The sequence below is a fragment of the Oryzias melastigma genome, linkage group LG5 (assembly GCF_002922805.2).
Source record: "Oryzias melastigma strain HK-1 linkage group LG5, ASM292280v2, whole genome shotgun sequence".
In the NCBI taxonomy this organism is placed as follows: Eukaryota; Metazoa; Chordata; class Actinopteri; order Beloniformes; family Adrianichthyidae; genus Oryzias; species Oryzias melastigma.
Genome location: NC_050516.1, coordinates 25,903,581 through 25,921,689, shown reverse-complemented (window position 1 = coordinate 25,921,689; position 18,109 = coordinate 25,903,581). Strand labels below are relative to the sequence as shown.

The window sequence follows — 18,109 nt, the reverse complement described above, 5'->3', positions numbered from 1 at the left end:
AAATTGAACCAAATCTAATGGAATAAATGGAACAAAAAGTTAAAAAAAATGCATGCATCAACAGAAAATACGTGCAGAGAAATCGAACAGACATGTTCCAATTGATCTCTTTCTTAGCCATTTCTGCAAAAAAGGTTTAACAAAAACAGTTTGTTTTATCCAAGCGTGTGTTCATGATAATGTTTTAGGGTAAATATCCAAACTGGCATATTCTCTGTCACACTCTAGTCTCACCCAGATAATTTGCTGCTCATTTGCACACGTTCATTTCTTGGTGTCACTTCCTGTGGAGATGTTATCTGGAACCAGCTGACTTCTTTCTCCCCTTTTCTTGTCAAATTGATCCAAATGATTGTTTTGGCACGCAAACATGGCTGCAGATTTTGCTCCGACAGCTCCATCGGTTTGCTCTCCGGAGTTATGTCAGGACGTTCCGCTGAAGCGATTCTCCTCATCTTTCTGCAAGCCTTCCTCCCCGTGTGAGACACGCAGCGCTCAAAGGCCGAGTCTCCCCTGTGCACTGAGTCTTTGGCTCGCATGGAGGCAGTGCTGTGTCATTTGGAGGCTGATAAGAGCCACCGCCACACAGCTAAACCCACGTTTTCCGAATACTGATAACAGATTGTTGATGTGAAATATAAATACTCGCACATTATCACACAACTGCTCGTTTTACCGGGGACACTCCTCTTCATCTGTGACCGAGGAGCGCCCACTTTACTTCTGAGTCTGTCGGCCCCGTCTGCACTTTGGCCAGCAGTGTCCGGGTCTGGCCTTGTCAGGTCTGAGTAAAGCACAGCGGTGAGTGGAAATGGGATGAATCAGAGGAATGTGACTGTGGTGTGGGCCAAACAATGCAGCCTCTATTCACACAGCAGATAAAACACAGTTCAGTCCCATATAAATATTTGAAAACATGAACAGAAAAGGAATAAAGATACAGGTGTTCACACAAACAAACTGGTGAGTCACTTCTAGACGGGTAACAAAGACAGGACTCAGCGGTTCATGCATGGACAGAATGTGAAAACAGCCATTCGCTCACAATAAATCTGAATATCATGCTTCCCAGATGGACACACTAAAAATCCAACACGCACACAATGTTTTTTTTTTTTCCTCAGCAAATGTGCAGGACAGGCGAGAAAATGCTGCGCATCCCAGATCATTTCATTTTGAAGGCGGCACGATCTGGCAGTCAGCAGCTGGGACTGCCCATGAGGGAGAGATGTGGGGCCTCAATATATCCATGCAACATTAATATTTCAAATTTGTTTTTTCTGGCGATTTGCAGTCTGTGTAGCTTGGACTGGTGGCCTACATCATGCAACGTCTCTTAACCGCATCAATGAAGGATTGTTTTGTTTTTTCATGTTTATTGAGCTGTATTTGAATGTAGCCTTCAACAAATCAAGAAAGTATTTAGGTCTAAATTGGAATATTTGTGTGAATCTGAGTGCTTTTGTGATTAAAATTGACACTTAGAATAGGTTTGCTACCAAAAAAGTAATCAATCACTTTATTTGTAGAACACTTTTCGTCAACATCCCATAGAACACAATTGGTGCTGGACATAAAAGACAAATATAAACATGATTTAAATGAAAAAAAAAGTCATGAAACACAATAGATTAAAAGCAACGATAATCAAAAGACGAACATCAATAATATTTTGAGGAGGCAATGTATAGATTAAAAGATATTAAAGGTAAAAATGTACAAATGATTTGTCATAAAATACTTAAAAGTCAAAGTATTTAAATGAGCCATGTGAATGTGAATTTAAAAATATGCATCTCTAGTTTACAGTTTAAAATCTCCACAGAGGTTTGAACTCTCAGATCCTCAAGTATTCTACCGATGAAGACCACAGTGAAAACAATTTGTTGATAGAACTTAAAAAACATTTTTTTAGAACTGTCATTTAAAACCCCCAACGCATATTTATCTAAATATTCATCAAACCACGTCTGCTCCAAAATGACCTTAATTTGTTATCTACTTAGAAGCAAAAACACAAGTAAAGTTTTGTTTTCATAGCTGGAAATAAATTCAGATGTTTAGAGGTTAACACAAATGTGAAACTACAAGGGATTTTGTTTTATCTTCAACAGATACAATACAGCACTGGAAGTGCAAAAGTCCTGGAATAAGATCAGCAATAAGTTGTTGGACTGATGGGGTTAAATCACCAAATGCTTCCCGAGCGGCGACTGTGTCTGCAGCTCACCACTTCCCCAGGGGATAGGTCAAATTTCACACACTCCAGTGCGTGACAACTAATGGGACCTATTCTTGGACTTTTTTTGTTTCTTTTAGACTTATGTTGACTCAAAGTAAGTTATTATTAAACTCTTTATGACAATTTTATGATTTTAAGCAACATTACTTTTTTAATTTACCTGCTATTCTAAGACATTTCAAAAACTATAAAGGTTTGATTGTGTATTTGCTCAGGGGAGGATGGTTCCTTATTACTTTTTGAAAATTTCTTACTGAAAACCCATCGATTGGGATTTTTTAATGATTTTACCTAAAAAAAACTATTGGACCAAAATTTTCCATGATTTTATCTTTAAAAAAATGTTAACTAATTTACGGTGTAAACAAAAATCTTGAACTCTGATTTTAAACTGGTTGATAGTTGATAATAATGAGTCTTTTAATGACTTTATTGTACAATTTTAAAAGAAAAAATACAAAATGAGACATATTAAGCTTAGTTTTATGTACAGTCAGTCAAAAAATGGCTGCAAAACGACTCAGCTTCTTATTAAAGCTTGGACCAAGCACATCATTTTTTAGCCACCTGAGAACAGATGATCTGTGCAATCTTCCTCATCCTCATTTCTCTCTCTAATTATGTACAGAGGAGTGTAAACTGACAGTTTATCATCCGACCACAGGCTGGACGCATCCATCCACACGCAGCTGTGGTTGGTGCCGCTTCCAGTCCAGGAAAAAACAGCTGTGCGCCGTGACGCGCGCCTGGACGGCGAGGGAGGAGGGTGAGGGAGGTACACAGAGAAGGGGGTGCGAGCAATCTCACCCCTCAAAATCAACGTGGCTGCATCCCAGAATGCAAGAAGTGTTGGTGATCTTCAAATGACCCACCTCCGCCGCTGACTTAGTCTGCGCGTAAAACTTCCAGCCGTCGCTCCAGCATGCCTGTTGGAGGCAAAGCCCGCGGATGTGCCACGTGAGGCGGACCGGAGAAACTGCAAACCCCGCTCAAAGTTTGCCCGCAGAGACCACAGTGACAATTGCCAAAGCAAACACGCAACTTTCCCCGCGTTTTTCCAGCTTCTCTGACACTTTTCGCGCACCGCCTGTTACTTGGGATTGCTCGGATTCGGCGACGCGTCTGTGTATGTTAAGCACAGGAGACGCGTAGTTTTTGTGTTTGTCGGAGTGGTCCGCTTTCAGGAAGGTGACATGCAGGTTCTCGGCTGGACACTACTGCTCCTCTCCCAATGGATCTTACAAAAGGTAAGTTGCTGTTATGAGAAGAAGCAAAGCAGCAGACGCGTCCTTGGTGTTTGGATTTTACGCGCTGCTTTCGTGGGCAGACACCTGCTTCATTCCTGCTTGAAGCACAAACCTGAGAGGAACAGCACGTGCATCACACTTGGATCGTCATAACATCCAACACAATCATTAAAATATGAGTAGAATCGATTTATGACCAAAACTTGGACAAAAATGGGCGCATTTTTTTTTTATCCACCTTTGATTTTGGCTGTTAAATATATTTTTCTCCCTTAAAAAAACACAAATAATTGGAGCATGTGTGACTGCCACCCGTGTCTGAAACTCGCTCATTTCTGCTGCCTGCGCGTTTCTCTTTGACTTAAGCGGCTCTCCTTATCCATTCATCTACTTTTGCGCTCAAAGCAACTTCCTCTAATTTTTCTTCAGAAGCGAAGCCCGCCCGTGGCTTGTTTTATTATCTCGTCATCGATAGGACTGAGTTTTACGCCTCGTGCAGCTCCTGTCATGCGCGTAATTTCGCATAAATTTAAAGTTTTATTTAATTTCTTCTTAAAAATGTTTCAAAGTAGCCCATTCAAACCAGTTTATGTTGACACAGCACACAAACAAAGCTTAAAAATGTTTTTCATACGAAGAAAAGCTCAAATTAATAATATTCCTTCCATTTTTTTTCTCTTTTGTGTTATTCTAACCTTTAACCTTGACCCATTCTGTCCCTAACAATTTATGTTTATATGTATTTTGAACACATTTACAGTTTTTTTTAATCTGCTGATTATAATTTCCACAAAAAAGTAATTATTTCAGCTGGACTGTGAGCTTCACTGTGGACAGGTGGAACACTTCACTGCCAACAGGAAAAATGTAAATTCCTTAAAAGGATAAAATAATGTGTTTAATGTTTAAATTGAAGCTGGTTGCAGATGGGGGTACTACATTGTTACCTGCACTTTTTTTTTCTTAAAATAAATGGAAATGCTTCTGTGGGTGACTGGAATACCTCTTCCACATGAGAGGGCAACTTGGGTTCAAGTGTTACTATTCACACACTGTTAGATTCCATCCATAATGCTCTCACTAACAACAAAAAATGAGGAGCAAAAAAGAGAAAGGATTGGCTTCAAAACACAGACGGTGTTGGTTTTTTTGATGCTCTGGGGTGAAAATGACACCAGAGTTTGACTGACATAAAATGACAAGATGCATTTCTTATAGCTTCACTATCTTAGGGGATTAAAGAGGGAGGAAGTGAAGGCAGCTGGAAGAAACTGGGTAAACAGAGAGGATGCAAGGGAGGAGAAGAAAAGTGTGTGAATTTACATAATCTGATCATTTCTTTGAACTAATCCCACCCTCAGTGATCATTTAAAGGTGACTTGGAGGCCTGTTTGCTGTGTTTAAGTAAGAACTGTTGTTTCAAACTGTTAGAAATCTTTGTGTGTAAAGATTATTCTACATTTAAATAAGACTATTCTAATTGTTTTCTATACTGTAGAGAAAAGTCAAAAAGCAAGCTTCCCCCATGTATGCTGCACATTGTAATTTTTTCCACATTGTGTTTTGAAATGATATCTACTTTAACAGCACTACAGAAGAAGAAAAGATGTGTGAAAAGCTGCTTTGCTCTTTTATGCGCTCACAAAAAAACAATAGCATTAGGAAGCATCTCAACCTGACAAAATCCTCTTATCTCCCCTCATAAAGCAAGTAGCTGTATACCCAGAGGACATCACAGCAACTGAGTCACTTCAGTTTCTTTGTATTTAGCCGTTCTTCATGCTTCATACTGTATGTTTGGCATGGCTTTGCGTTTCGCCGCTTCCTGCACGTCTCTGTAAAAATGTGCACGCGAAGGCGACTCACAAACCCACATGTTCAGCCTTATGGGGAGAAGAACTGTAAAGCATAGGATCAAATCGTGCCCCATCACAGATGAGAGCAGGTGGGTTTCCCTTCACTTCATCCTGTCTAAACTCTGAGCGAGTGAGCTTCAGCTGGCACGGGGCAGCCATGTTCTGTAATCTGTGCGAATTATAGTCTCTTTTCACTTATTAGATGTGTAATCTCTTGAATAGCGATGACAGCAGCAATCACATTATATCCATTGTTTCTGAAATTGCTCCCACACATCAAAGACTTCTTTAACCTAAAAAAAAGGCACAGATTCATGCAGCATTTAAATGAATTTCTCACATGGTTTGCTTGAGGTTAAGTAACAATTGCTTCCTCTCGTTTAGCAGCGGTCTTGACCAAACAATACTTGAGGACTTAATCGTGCAATTTATTATTTTTTTTTATTAAACCAGGGAGAAAAATGGAAAATTTGATGTAAAGATGTTTTTTTTTGTTTTTTTTTTAAGTTGGTCTCTGTGCTGAAATGAGAGCTGGATATGTCACATCATTTTTGTTCTCCTGAAACCGTCCGTGACTCTTGTGTATGAGAGTGCCACCCTCCCTCCTCGACGGGACCTTTCCCGACAGGACGCAAATGTTACATCAAAAGATAAAGGTGGTGGCGCACACAGCCTTGGTCCTTGCCTTGCAGAGTTCATCTGAAAGTGAACAATGCCAAAAAAGGTCCCCCTCTCTTAACAGAACTGGATCCTCCTCATTGGGAGGCTAAGCTGCCAGACACTGCTGTCTAACCTGAGCAATTATTATTTAACCAAAAAAAAATTAGACATTTAGAATGTAAATATTAACATAGGAGGACATAGGATTCAAACATTAAGGGTTTGATTTAAAATTTTACATTTTGTAAATTAGGATGAGCAAATTACAGAGAGAACCTGAGCTGAAGAAAAGCTGCTGACGTCCAATTATGAGTGAGGTACAAGCCCTCTCTCTGAGTGACATCCCAGTTGGGCCTGATCTTACATCACCGATAAGTCAGTGGTATTATTCTCATAAGGTAGAGGCTCAGGTAGCTTTAGAGCTCCGCTGCAAGCGCTTGGCTCCTTTTTCCTTTTGCAGGAAAACACCAAAGCCACACTTCAGGTTCAGACAATAAATGTGTTTGGGTCAAACAACTGGTGCTTATGTGTCACCAGTATAATTTAGTTTGTTTTTTGCTTTAAAGACCTACTCCGATGGAATTTTTTTTTGCATTTTTCTGATTTTGGAGGACAAATATAAAGAAAATTAAGCTTAAATTTGTATTTCTGAGTATTTCTTCATTCAAATTATTGTAAATCAGGAGCAGACGAAAACATGTAGTCATCTGGCTCAAAACTATACAGCTGGAAAGTTCCAATTCTGCTCATCATTTTTGTTGCACTGGTAATGTTAATTTGGGGTTGTGAGGGGCTGTAAAAGTGAAAGTGTACACAGATGGATGATGGGAAGAGGGGACAGGGTTGCAGAAACTATGTAAGTCTTAGAAAACAACATGATTTTTTTTATTTTGGTCTATAAAAAAAGACAATCATAAGTAAAAGACTACTGGGAACAATTTTACAATGGATCAAACGATTATCTTGTACATAAATAGTGTAAGCTCATCAGTTTGTGTTTGACGAGGTAAAATCTCACCTGTAACTACATTTCTGTCATGATATCATCAACATTTTCTAACTGATGCATGTTTGTTGCATTTCTATGTCTTTTTATGTAGTTTAATGTAAACACATAATTTTTGGGGTTAAATGAACCCGTTTTTAAAGTTTTTTGTTGCTTTTAAAGAGTGCAGATCCCAATGTCCTGAGGTCGCTGCATGTTATCATGGAGCTCTGTTCTCACATCGTTCGGATGCTTTACAGCCCCCTCGTAAATAACCAGAGGTTGTATCATAACGGTGTGAAAGATGAGTGCAGTTCTGAGTTTCATCTGTTTATTTTCCGAACATGATTTTAGCAGCACCTCCAAAAATAAAAAAACAAAAACCAAAAAGCAACATATCTTCCTATTTATCAGTTTGCTTTCATCCAGTGAACCCTCCAGAACCCACAGGTATTCTGAGAGACCTTTTACTTGAACCCAGTACTATCAGAAACCCAAACAGAGGATGCTTAGTTTGGTTCGTACATGTTGAGCAGCTCTTATGAAGATGTAAAAAAAAAAAAGAGTATTTAAAAGGAAAAACCAAAGAGCCATGATCCTGGCCTTTGGTTGCTTTGCTGTTATTTTTCTGATTAGTTAATTATCTGTGTGTATGGCTCCCCCTTTTATGTGTCCCACTGGTGCTGCTTTTGGTGAAGCATCAGAGCACCATTTGGTCTGAAAAGGGCCATTCAAAGGGATCCTGTCTGATAGTTTGTGTATTTTAGAGATGAAATCATAAAATTTTATGTTCAAAGGAGTCATAACAAAAAATGAATAATACAGAATGCAACAGCTTCTCATTTATGCTGCAGTCACGAATACAACTGCCACCGCGGGATGGAATCTTTGAGATTTCATGCACCAACAATTTTTTAATATTGTTGGCGTGGTCATGAAGGCAGTTAGTGGCAGTCAGGTGTCTGCCAGGCATGCCGTTTTTTATATATCCCTGGGTGACAGGGTGGCTGATGATTGGTGGCCACTGTCCGGAGACATTAACACATCGCCCAATTGGGCGATAAAACGATAATGATATATATCGCAATAGAACTTTTTCTCGATAGACTAATGAGTTTATCGCAATAAAACTTTCATTTTAAAGTGTCCAACCCCCCTGTGGTCACTTCCGCTAATCATTTCTGCGTAACTTTTAGTTTCGGCTAATGAAGAAGCAGAATATTTGGTGATTTTTAACAGAATCCAGTCAGAACTGGAATACAAACCCGCTGGACATATAACAACCACAGAAGGTTCAATAAGAAGTAGGGCTTGGTTGATAAAATCAATTAATCGATTTGAATTGATATAAGCTTAACAGATCAATAATCGATTCATAAAAATATAAAACAATTTAGCACAAAAAGCTAAAGTCCGCAAGCTTAATGCTAACGTTTAATGGAATTTCCCATAGGACGGCTAATGCTAACGCTCAGTCGACCTAAACAGACATTTCCGTCTAAATGAACATCTTTATAAACTCAAAGGCATGAATTTTTCAAACTCTTTTAAGGAAATATTTTTTTAAGTAACCATTTCTGGTCTACAACACTGTTTTTTGCTCATACTTTCTTCTTCTTCTGGAATAAGGTGTACTGCTATAGTGCGATCGCCACCTAGTGGCCAAACTGATACCCCTCCAGAAGAGGCAGAACAATTGTTGGAGCTTCTCCGTTTGAGAATCCATGTAACACTGTATGCTATAAACAACATCATTATTTAACTAATACATTTTATAGTATGTGAACTGTATCAGATTAATACAAATATATTAAAAACGCACAGTAGATTATTCATGTATTTCTAAACAAATGTGTAAAGGTGTAAACTCAGAATTGAATTGAACTGAAAAATCGAAAGAATAGAAAAACATCAAAATAGAATCGATCCAGGATTTTGTGAATTGAATGTAATATTTTGTGGAATTATAATCGATACCCAGCCCTAATAAAGAGTGTTGATTTGGTGACCGCAATATGGCAAAGCAAGATGCTAATACTAGCAAGCTGTTCCGTGTGTTGCCTTGATATGGTTACAGACCGCTTTAAAGTCAGACATTATTTTCACTGACCAGACTTTAAGACTTTAATTCGTAGAGCATTCATAAAAACATGTTTTCATTGTAACAGAGCAGAAGTCAAAAAAGTAAAACGCCTAAGGAATTTCTGTGTAAAATAGTGTTAAAATCATAGTCTGTTGTGTAAAACTTGAAAACATTAGAATTTATTTGTAGAATTAATGCTTTAGTGGTCTATTTTACTTATGTTCTATGTTCATCTATGCTGAAAGTATAACAGGAAATTAATATTTTAGTCTATAAAACCTACTGTTCATTTCACATTTCTTTTCTGAGCTGCAGATCATTCAAATCATATAGCTGTTTGGTTTATTTCATGATATATATCGTTATCGCCTGATATGAACATAAAAAAAAAGACTATATCATGATATAAATAATTCCAAATCGCCTAGCCCTACGTCCAATCAGAGCTGCTGCCGGCCGGCGATTCCGACTGCTACCGACCTGTGGCCGCCCAGCTGTCACCCAATTTTGTAATGGCGTCGTCCTCGCCTGTCGCTGGACTGCCACCGCACGACCTTGAAAATGCTAACTTTTTCTTAAAACCTCAGCAACTACTTTTTTATTTATTTATTTATTTATTTTTATTTAACCATTATTTAACCAGAAACAAAAAATCCAATTGAGATCTATTGATCTCTTTTTCAAGGGAGTCCTGGTCAAAAGGCAAAAGAATGCCGCTGCGTTGCCACCTGCTGAATTTGAGGAATAACTTACATTTAGGTCACTGTGCAGTGGAATTTTGGGATATGTAACCATAGTCTTAATAAAAAAATAAGTCTTGAAGTCATCACCACCTTTAAAAAACACATTGGTGCAGGACCATATTTCACCCCTGAAACAGGGGAGAAAGAATCAATGAAGTCATAACCAATCGATCCCAGAACAATCTATCAGACAAATTAATTCATAAGCAATTAAAAAAAAAACACATTTAACAAAAATAATAATAAAAAAACCTTTCTACTATTTAATTCTTGTCAAAAAGTCACCACCGTAAATATTAACTTAAACGTAGAATAATCTACTTCAGCCATCCCCTCATTGTTGGGACATACCATCTTTGGAGTGTACCATTCTGTATATACATACATGGTATGTAATGCATGTATTTCCAGTGCAGCCCAAAGTTAAAACAATTGTGTTGAAAAATCTATTCGATAGAAATAAATAAAATAGCATTCCAACACTCACACTGAACCAGAAACAAATCCAGACCAAGAAGCAGAACTCTGGGCTTCACATCAGACCAGCAACCCAGCTTTAACTGCCAGGATAATCTGGAAAAAAAGGCCTGTGGACAGCTGTTGCCTCAGCCCCACTGAGGTTTCATGTCTCGTGGTCTGAGCCACTCACCATCCTGCGACACAGATCTTTGAGTCCCAGCAGCCTCAAGAGCAGGAGGAGATGCTAATAGCTACTTGTTGTCTAACAAAGAATCTGAATCGAGAATTTGACTGACAGTGTTCTGCTTCCCATTCTCCATCCTGCATTGTTTTACTTTCCCTTTCTTTTGTTGCATCAATTTGTTCCTTCGCTTCCCTCTCCACCGCACGGAAGAAAAGGAGTATTAGGACACAGCACAGATGGAGGTCAAGGTCAAGAAAAGCACATCTGATCTTTGTTGAACTGAGCTCTACCCACCGAGCAGAACACAAACTCACACAGCATTTTAATGCATCCCTGCCTGCACCAATGCTCGGGCTGCTATTACTACAATGGTACTGTATGACTCACCTAATCTGATAGAATGACTATGGAAAATTGCTCCCGGAGAGGAGTTGGTGGGGGATGAAAAAGGGAACGTCTGGGACGACAGAAACACTGGAGAGTAAAATCAGTTACTTCTAAAGGTTTCATGGTAATATGTGACGCACATGTCCGTGTATTCCACGGATATGTCAGCAAATTAATTATTCCCAAGTGCTTTGCATGTTCACAACCGAGAGAGAAAATTAGGGAGTAACTTGGTGATTGTTTTGTCTTGTCAGGGCCAAGGTGGTCTAGACAAAGAGTTTATATATCACACAGCAATTACAGAATAAGTACACTGATGTAGAGGAGAAAATGAGCACTTAGCTGAAGCTGATAGAGGCACGCTGGAGCGGTGTTTTTCTGTGGCCCTGTGCAATCTAACAAGAGGACAAACATCAATCATTGCACAGTCCTCAGCTGAGAGCGAGGACCGGGAATGCGCCGCCACTTCATTAACTCATAGTAATGTTGACTTCAGCTCCTTGTGAGACGGATTTGTTTGAAAGTACAGTGGTGGGCAGGAGACATCATTAAGATGTGACAAAAATCCCCTGGTTACAGTCAGTCTTAGAGTGATCTTAACACCAAGAGAGTCCTGCAGGCTGGCGTCAAATGAGTGCAAAATGTTGAAGACTTTTTTTAACCAACTTCACTGCGTTTTGGTTAGCTTTCACATAGATTGGGCCAATCTCTTTATGTAGATTTGGTGAACTGAATGCATTCAGACACATCATGGAGGAGATTGATTGACAGTGGTCTGCAGCCAATCAGAATGCAGGATATGGGTTGTAAAAAAACAATTGCATGGAAAAAAAAATCTGCAAGACACCAAAAGGTGAACCACAATATAAAAGGGATCATTGTACTGTTCCCTTTTACTTTTTAGTCCTTAGAGTAAGTTTATGTGCGTTCTCATGCTGAACTGCACTAACATTCATTTACAAAACAGAGACCCTGACTTTTTAAAAGACCAGGGTTCCATGTTTCGTCTACGACAAAATTCAGGTAAGCTTTCACACTTTCACACACAAAGAAGCAGTGAAACAACCTTTGGAGTGGATCAATGTGAAAACAGTATTGTCTGTTAAACCATGCAACAATCTCCTTAATGCAAACAAAACCTTAAGGTTCCACTCCAGTCATCTTTTGATGGATTGTAAGAGGGTTCCAATGGTCTTTTAATTACCCTTATGCCATTTTAGACAAAATAAAAAAAAATGTAGGACATTGTTCTAGCAACAGGAGTTCATTAAAAAGTCCCCTATGATTTTCAGGGGAAACCGTTAACATGGAGCAACCCCGCCCCCCTTTCTTTCCCCGTCGCAGATAGCTCAAAACAAGAAGCATGTGGGAAAACCAACGTATTTTCGATCATGTTCATCATCAGAAAAATTCCACAAAAACACATTAAAACCATCAAAAACTATTTTTTCAGAGTTGGTCTTTGTAGAAAAACAACAGAGTTACCCTGTTTAAGTTTCACTAAAGCAATAACAAAATACTTAATATTACCTACAAGTATTTACTAGTTTTAGAATTTTTATTTTTTTTTTGTAAATAAACAATGACAGACTGAAAATGAGCATTGTGTGATTCACTATAATGACTGAATTTTAAGTACTAGATTAGAAGAGATCAGGGGCCTTCACACTGAATTTTAAACTTTACTTACTTTCTTACTTTAAAGTGAATCAACACATTCTTCAAAGCAAAAATGAAGCCTGAAATAGAACGCCCACATTGGAATTTTATTGTCCACATCAACAAGGTTCCAAATTGCTATTGCACAGTACAGAGTAGTTTGTAACTCTTGGGTTCTCTCTTGGGTCATCACACTGCCAATCAAAAAAACAAGCCCCTAAATTTATGCAAATCTGGACTCAAATAAAATCAAAACAACTTAAAATGATATGTAACAAATAAATAAAGAAACATAGTTTAGAATATGTAAAGATCATTTTAGGCCTAAAGTTGGGCTTTTTTACACAACATCAAACTGGGACAGACCAGGCAATTCTAATGATATTCTGTCTTTTTCTTTCATTTTACTAAAGACACAATACATGTAAAGTCAAAGAATAATAACTCTGGAATTAGTTTGTTTGCTTTCCTTCTTTATTTTAATTGTGCGAATTAGTTTGATTCATTTTTGTCAGAAGAGAAGCTGTGTGTGTGTGTCTGCTATTATTATTTTTTGCTTATTTTTCTTTGAAATATTTGCTGTTGCCTTGCCTGATCCCACGAGGGTTTGATTGTTGTTGTCCTCTTTTACGCAGTTTAATGAAATCAAGCAGCAGAGGGAGGTTCCGGGTGAAGCGGTCAGTCCTACTTTGGATTGGTCCACTCGTGTTGCTCCACTTTGAGAGGTCCCCTGTCATCTTTGCGATGCGAGCTGTGTATTAATCTCTCTCTGCCCGTCTCCTTTTTCTGGCTGTAGCATATTCGAGCTTTGGAAATAGATCACATCAGAGGGGACCCTTGGCTCGCGATGATGGGCACCGTGTTTGTTTCATACATGCATGATGAGTAGCTCGGCTCTCTGCAGGGGCCAACAGTTATGGCATAACGCTACCGCCTGTGGTCAGTGCGTTGCCTCATCTCAACTCCCTCTCTGGAGAAAACACGTGAGGTGTTTCATACTTATGCTATTGTGCGAGCTATGAATTTGAATCGTCACTATGAAAAACTGACGGATATTGGTTTATGAGCACAACACACTACAGTATGTTAGATCATATAGTTTTCATGTTATTTTTTTCTAATCATGAACAAGGTGCTTGTGTGTTGTGTAGCCATTGTAGATATTTGGTGGCCTTAGGGTTTAACAACATCTCATGATTAATAGACACACCCAGGGGAGATACGGGACAGAATTTTGTCCATGTAATGATATATTAAAGTGTAATCCAGCGACACTTAATATCATAACTCATGGTGCAGATGCCAGGGAGTGTTCAGGGTCAGCTAAATGTGAGGACCCTGTCTGGAAAAAGGGAGGAGGGATTAGTTTTTATCATTTTTTAATATCTCAAGCACAGCTTGTAATGCATTAATTTAGACACGCATTGGACAATAGTGGCAGGATGAGGAGATGAAAATAGAGATGCTAGAGGACTTATCATTTTCTGGCAACATCAGGATTTACTGTAGATAGCCATTAAAAAACAAAAAAACTGTCAAAAATGTGGAATCAAAAGGATTTGACAATATTCTGTAATTGCATCTTGTAATATAGACTTCCTTTTTTGCATGATTGCAGATTCAATGCATTATTTGGACAAATGTTAGATAATATTCTTGTAAAAATATTTACCTTTGGCTTGTTTTGCTGCCTTTTGTTAGTTTCCAAAGTCAAAACTTTTTTTTTTATTGTTTCCTGGATTGAAGCTCAATGGAGAGTGGTGAAAAGATTTTAGCAGAGACCCGTGCACTCAGCAGAACCATTTGGTCACAGATCTCTTCCACATCTCTCAGTCTATTTCCTATTCTTGCTCTCTGGTTGGCTTTCATCTTACACCTCTCTCACCTGCCACCTGCCTACCAGAATCTTCACAATCAAGCCTCTATCTTTCATTCCATTGCCCCATTTCCCCTCATGCGAGACTTCCCACCTCGATTCTGGTCATGCCTAGTTCTGCCACTATTTCACCGGTGTGTCTGATTAAAATATAGCCCCGAAGAAGAAAAATATCAGAGAAGAATTTCACAGTTTCTGCTTCCATCTCCTTGTGATCTGATAATTTGTGCTGTGGAGACAAGATTTTATTTTTCTCTATTGCTCTCCTGGTGTTTCCTGGCTTCAGCCACCATGTTTCTCCCTGGGTGTTTCTGAATGGAGGCATGGCAGTTCTTTCTGCTAAATTATATACAATCTCTGCTTGGTTTTTAGTTAATTAGTGCAGAAGCAGGAGTGGGGGTGGACTGGTGGCAAAGGGGAAGACATGGTGTGTATGTGTGGAGACGAAGAGAGTAGACTTTCCCTTCCTTAGCTGGGTCCAAGTTGGCGGAAAGGAGGCTGTTGGGAAGAGTGTCTGGGTCAGGGCTGTGGAAGCAGAGGGGTGGATGGAAAAGCTAACTTAAGGCTGCGTGGGCAGGAGGCGAGATCTAAAAAAAAAATAATCTCACTGTTTAACTACCTCCATATCTGATTGCAGTCTGTGTCCAACACATCAACATTTATTATCTTAAAGACCCCACCGATGACAGTCCTGTTTTTGGCGTTTTTATAGAAAATAAAGCTTAAATTTGTGTTTCTGCACATTGCGTTAATCAAATTGTTGTGGGGAAAAATGCATTTGGAAATAAGTTGTAGCAGGGACGTGGAAGCTACTACGGCAAGTTATGAGCTTCCTGCTCCACTCCATTCTGATGCATCCACTTGTAGACCATAGATGCATGTGCGTCTTCGTTTTCCTCGCCTGTGCTGTGGCGCCTGGCTCTAAACCAGGGGTGTAACGGATCACAAATCTCACGGTTCGGATCATGTCACACTTTTAGAGTCACGATTCAGATCATTTGTATGGATCAGTAAAAAAGGGGAAAAAACAACAAAATGCCTACAATTATTTTTTTCTTAAAGCTTCAAAACACATATTTAATAAAACATTAAAAGTGCTTTGAAACATATAAACACAGACACAAATGTACTATAGGAGTAAAATATTTGCTTGTTGACGCTATTTAAACATTTAAACTCAAAAATCTTCAGGACATCCAAATCAACAAAAGTGCATTATGAGTTAGAAAAAAAATACAAAAAAAAATTAAGAAAAGCAGGGAATGTTAGAATTTACTACTTCAAAATATTTGACTGTGTTAGGCTGGATTTGTGAGGGGCTGTAAGCTAGCAGGAAAGCGTGTAAACAAATGGATGATGGGAAAGTAGCATCAACAGTCTCACCCACAAGTGCATTTCTCATGAATTACTGCAGCTCTGCAGTAACTGTGTCTTAAAAAAAACTGCATAACCATAATTAAAAGACCACTGGGAATGGTTTTAAAATAGATCAAAAGATAATTGGAAGTGGAACTTTAAGCTTTAAGCGAACATGTTGCATGATATCTAATACTTTTGATGATGAGACAGATGATTGTTACTTATTTCCCAAAAAAAAACATGTCATTCATTTTAATTATGAAGTTTTAGAATCACAAAATGAAAAATGTATCGTTTTTAAGAAATATTTTCTGCAGAGCAGCAGTAGCTTATTGGAAATTCCCTTTTGGATTGTGGACGGGACTGTTGGTGTAGAAGTTAGCCCTAGCTAATTTCCCAGCATTCCCTTGTTTAAACACGCTCTCGCTAGCGACAAGCACATAAAAAGCCAAAAGATTAGCATAGCAAAAAAATAAAAATACACAAGCAAATATCTGAGGCATTCACCTGCACAGCTTAGAGTCAGATTATCAGTTCAGATGAGGTAAATGAAGACGTTATTGGATCTATTTGTCTGCAAGTCAGAATAGGGAGACCTTGGCCCACCCATGGCAGTTGCTGTCTTAAAAGTGTTTTCTCATTAATTTTCTCCTTACTCAATGTCTCTGATGGTTTTTAGGCTATTGATTACTGGCTGAACTTCTGCCTTCCTCTGAAGCACTACATTTTTTTTATTAGCTCCATGTTTGGGGTTTTTTCTGATTAAATTCTTCATTTTTTTCTTGTAGTTCCTAAACTGATTGCATATCTTAAAAATATTAAATTGAAATATATAGAATTGAAAATATTAAGCATACAATAAGGAAGGGGAAAAACAGTAACAATAAATCTGTTGCCCTTTTTAATCAAGCTTGCCTCAGATTTTAAAGAGACACTTTTTCTGAGACAACCCACATTTTTTTAAGTTAAATTGTGAAAAAGCAATAAAACTCATGTTCAAAACATCTTTTTCTATTTGTGTTTTTGTGACAGCGCCACACAGTTTTTATTATATTATGGCGTCCATATTTGTTTTATGCGCTGTAATGTGGCTTTCGGCACCATTGACTTCTTGTAACAAGTCCCAGCTGGGGCTTCTCTTTTGCCGAGTTTGTGTGTTCCTCCCACACATGCGTGGGTTTCCCCTGGTATTCTTCCTTCAACTGTCTGCAAACATGCATGTTATAATGACTGGCGATCCACACAGGTGTGTGAGAGAGCGGCGGTTAGTCTCAGAGTGACCCTGCGATGACTGGCGACATGCCCAAGTTGTGCATCGCTTCTCGTCTAACGACATCTGGAAGAGCTGACCCACTTGACCTGAAAAGGAGGAATCGGGCTTGAAAATGAGTCCGCGAGAGTGTGCACAGACGGATGGTAGACATTTTTATCACAATAGTTTTACTGAAGGTTCAGTAACCCCTAAAATGTGCTAGTTTTAATAAAAAAAAGATGCAAAATATGGCAGGTGTTTTTCCCTTCTGAGATGACTTTTTCTGTCTTTTAAAGTAAACATGTTTCAGTTTTTTTGTGTAAATATGTCAAAAAACTTTGTGTCCGTTTTACCTGTGTTTTACAGAAAAAAAAAAAACTCTAGTTAAGACATTAATTATTTTGCTAGAAAAAAAGTACCAAAAGAAATGGCTTCTTAAAGCCCCAGTAAGTTCTGCTCAGCAGATGTCACCCTGCCCTCAGCAAAGACTTGGACCAGACCTCAACCTGCATGTAGCGACATGACCAGTCAGTGGCAGTAACATAATGTGGCACCTAGAGAGCCAGACAGACAGAGACTGAGAGGTGGAAGGTGATAGATAGGGATGAAACAACTACATATCTCCCACCGGTTAGAGGACGGCCGTCTCCATAGGGCTGTGCTTCAATGCGTTCAATTGAGAAAAGTGTGAATAATGAAATGTGGCTTATACAGGGAGACCAACAGCAGAAAAGTATGATATTCGACGGGCTCAGATCAAATTCTTCTTTCTTTCCACATAACTCAGAGCGGAGGAGCTGCCAACAGCTTTAAATTAAACTCTCTGCATGACTACTGTTGAGACATGTGCTGCATGAAACTTGCTTTAACTACAGCTTTTTTGATATATTGGTCGGGATTGCTTGAGTGAAAAATTAATTTGAGAGCTCTTTGACCCAATAACCCACCTCCTGTTCTTGAAGCATCGTTTAGTACTTTATGTTTTCTATTTTGGAATAACATTTTTACAACTCTATGATGTATCTATATTGTTTAATATACAGCAATGAAAAAAGTTTAAGATAAAAAAAGGAAAAACACATTTTAGGTCACATGTATTAAAAAAGTCAAAGGAACA

At 38.6% G+C, this 18,109-nt stretch overlaps 1 protein-coding gene across 1 annotated transcript in view; it reads left to right on the top strand.

Annotated features, from left to right (window-relative positions):
* Positions 1-2,882: 2,882 nt before the first annotated feature.
* LOC112145197 (neurexophilin-4) overlaps positions 2,883-18,109 on the top strand; it is a 46,371-nt gene continuing 31,144 nt past the window's right edge. The window contains exon 1 of the mRNA XM_024270305.2: positions 2,883-3,489. Coding sequence (XP_024126073.1) covers positions 3,436-3,489 — 54 coding nt within the window. The 5' untranslated portion in view covers positions 2,883-3,435. The remainder of the gene's footprint in view (positions 3,490-18,109) is intronic.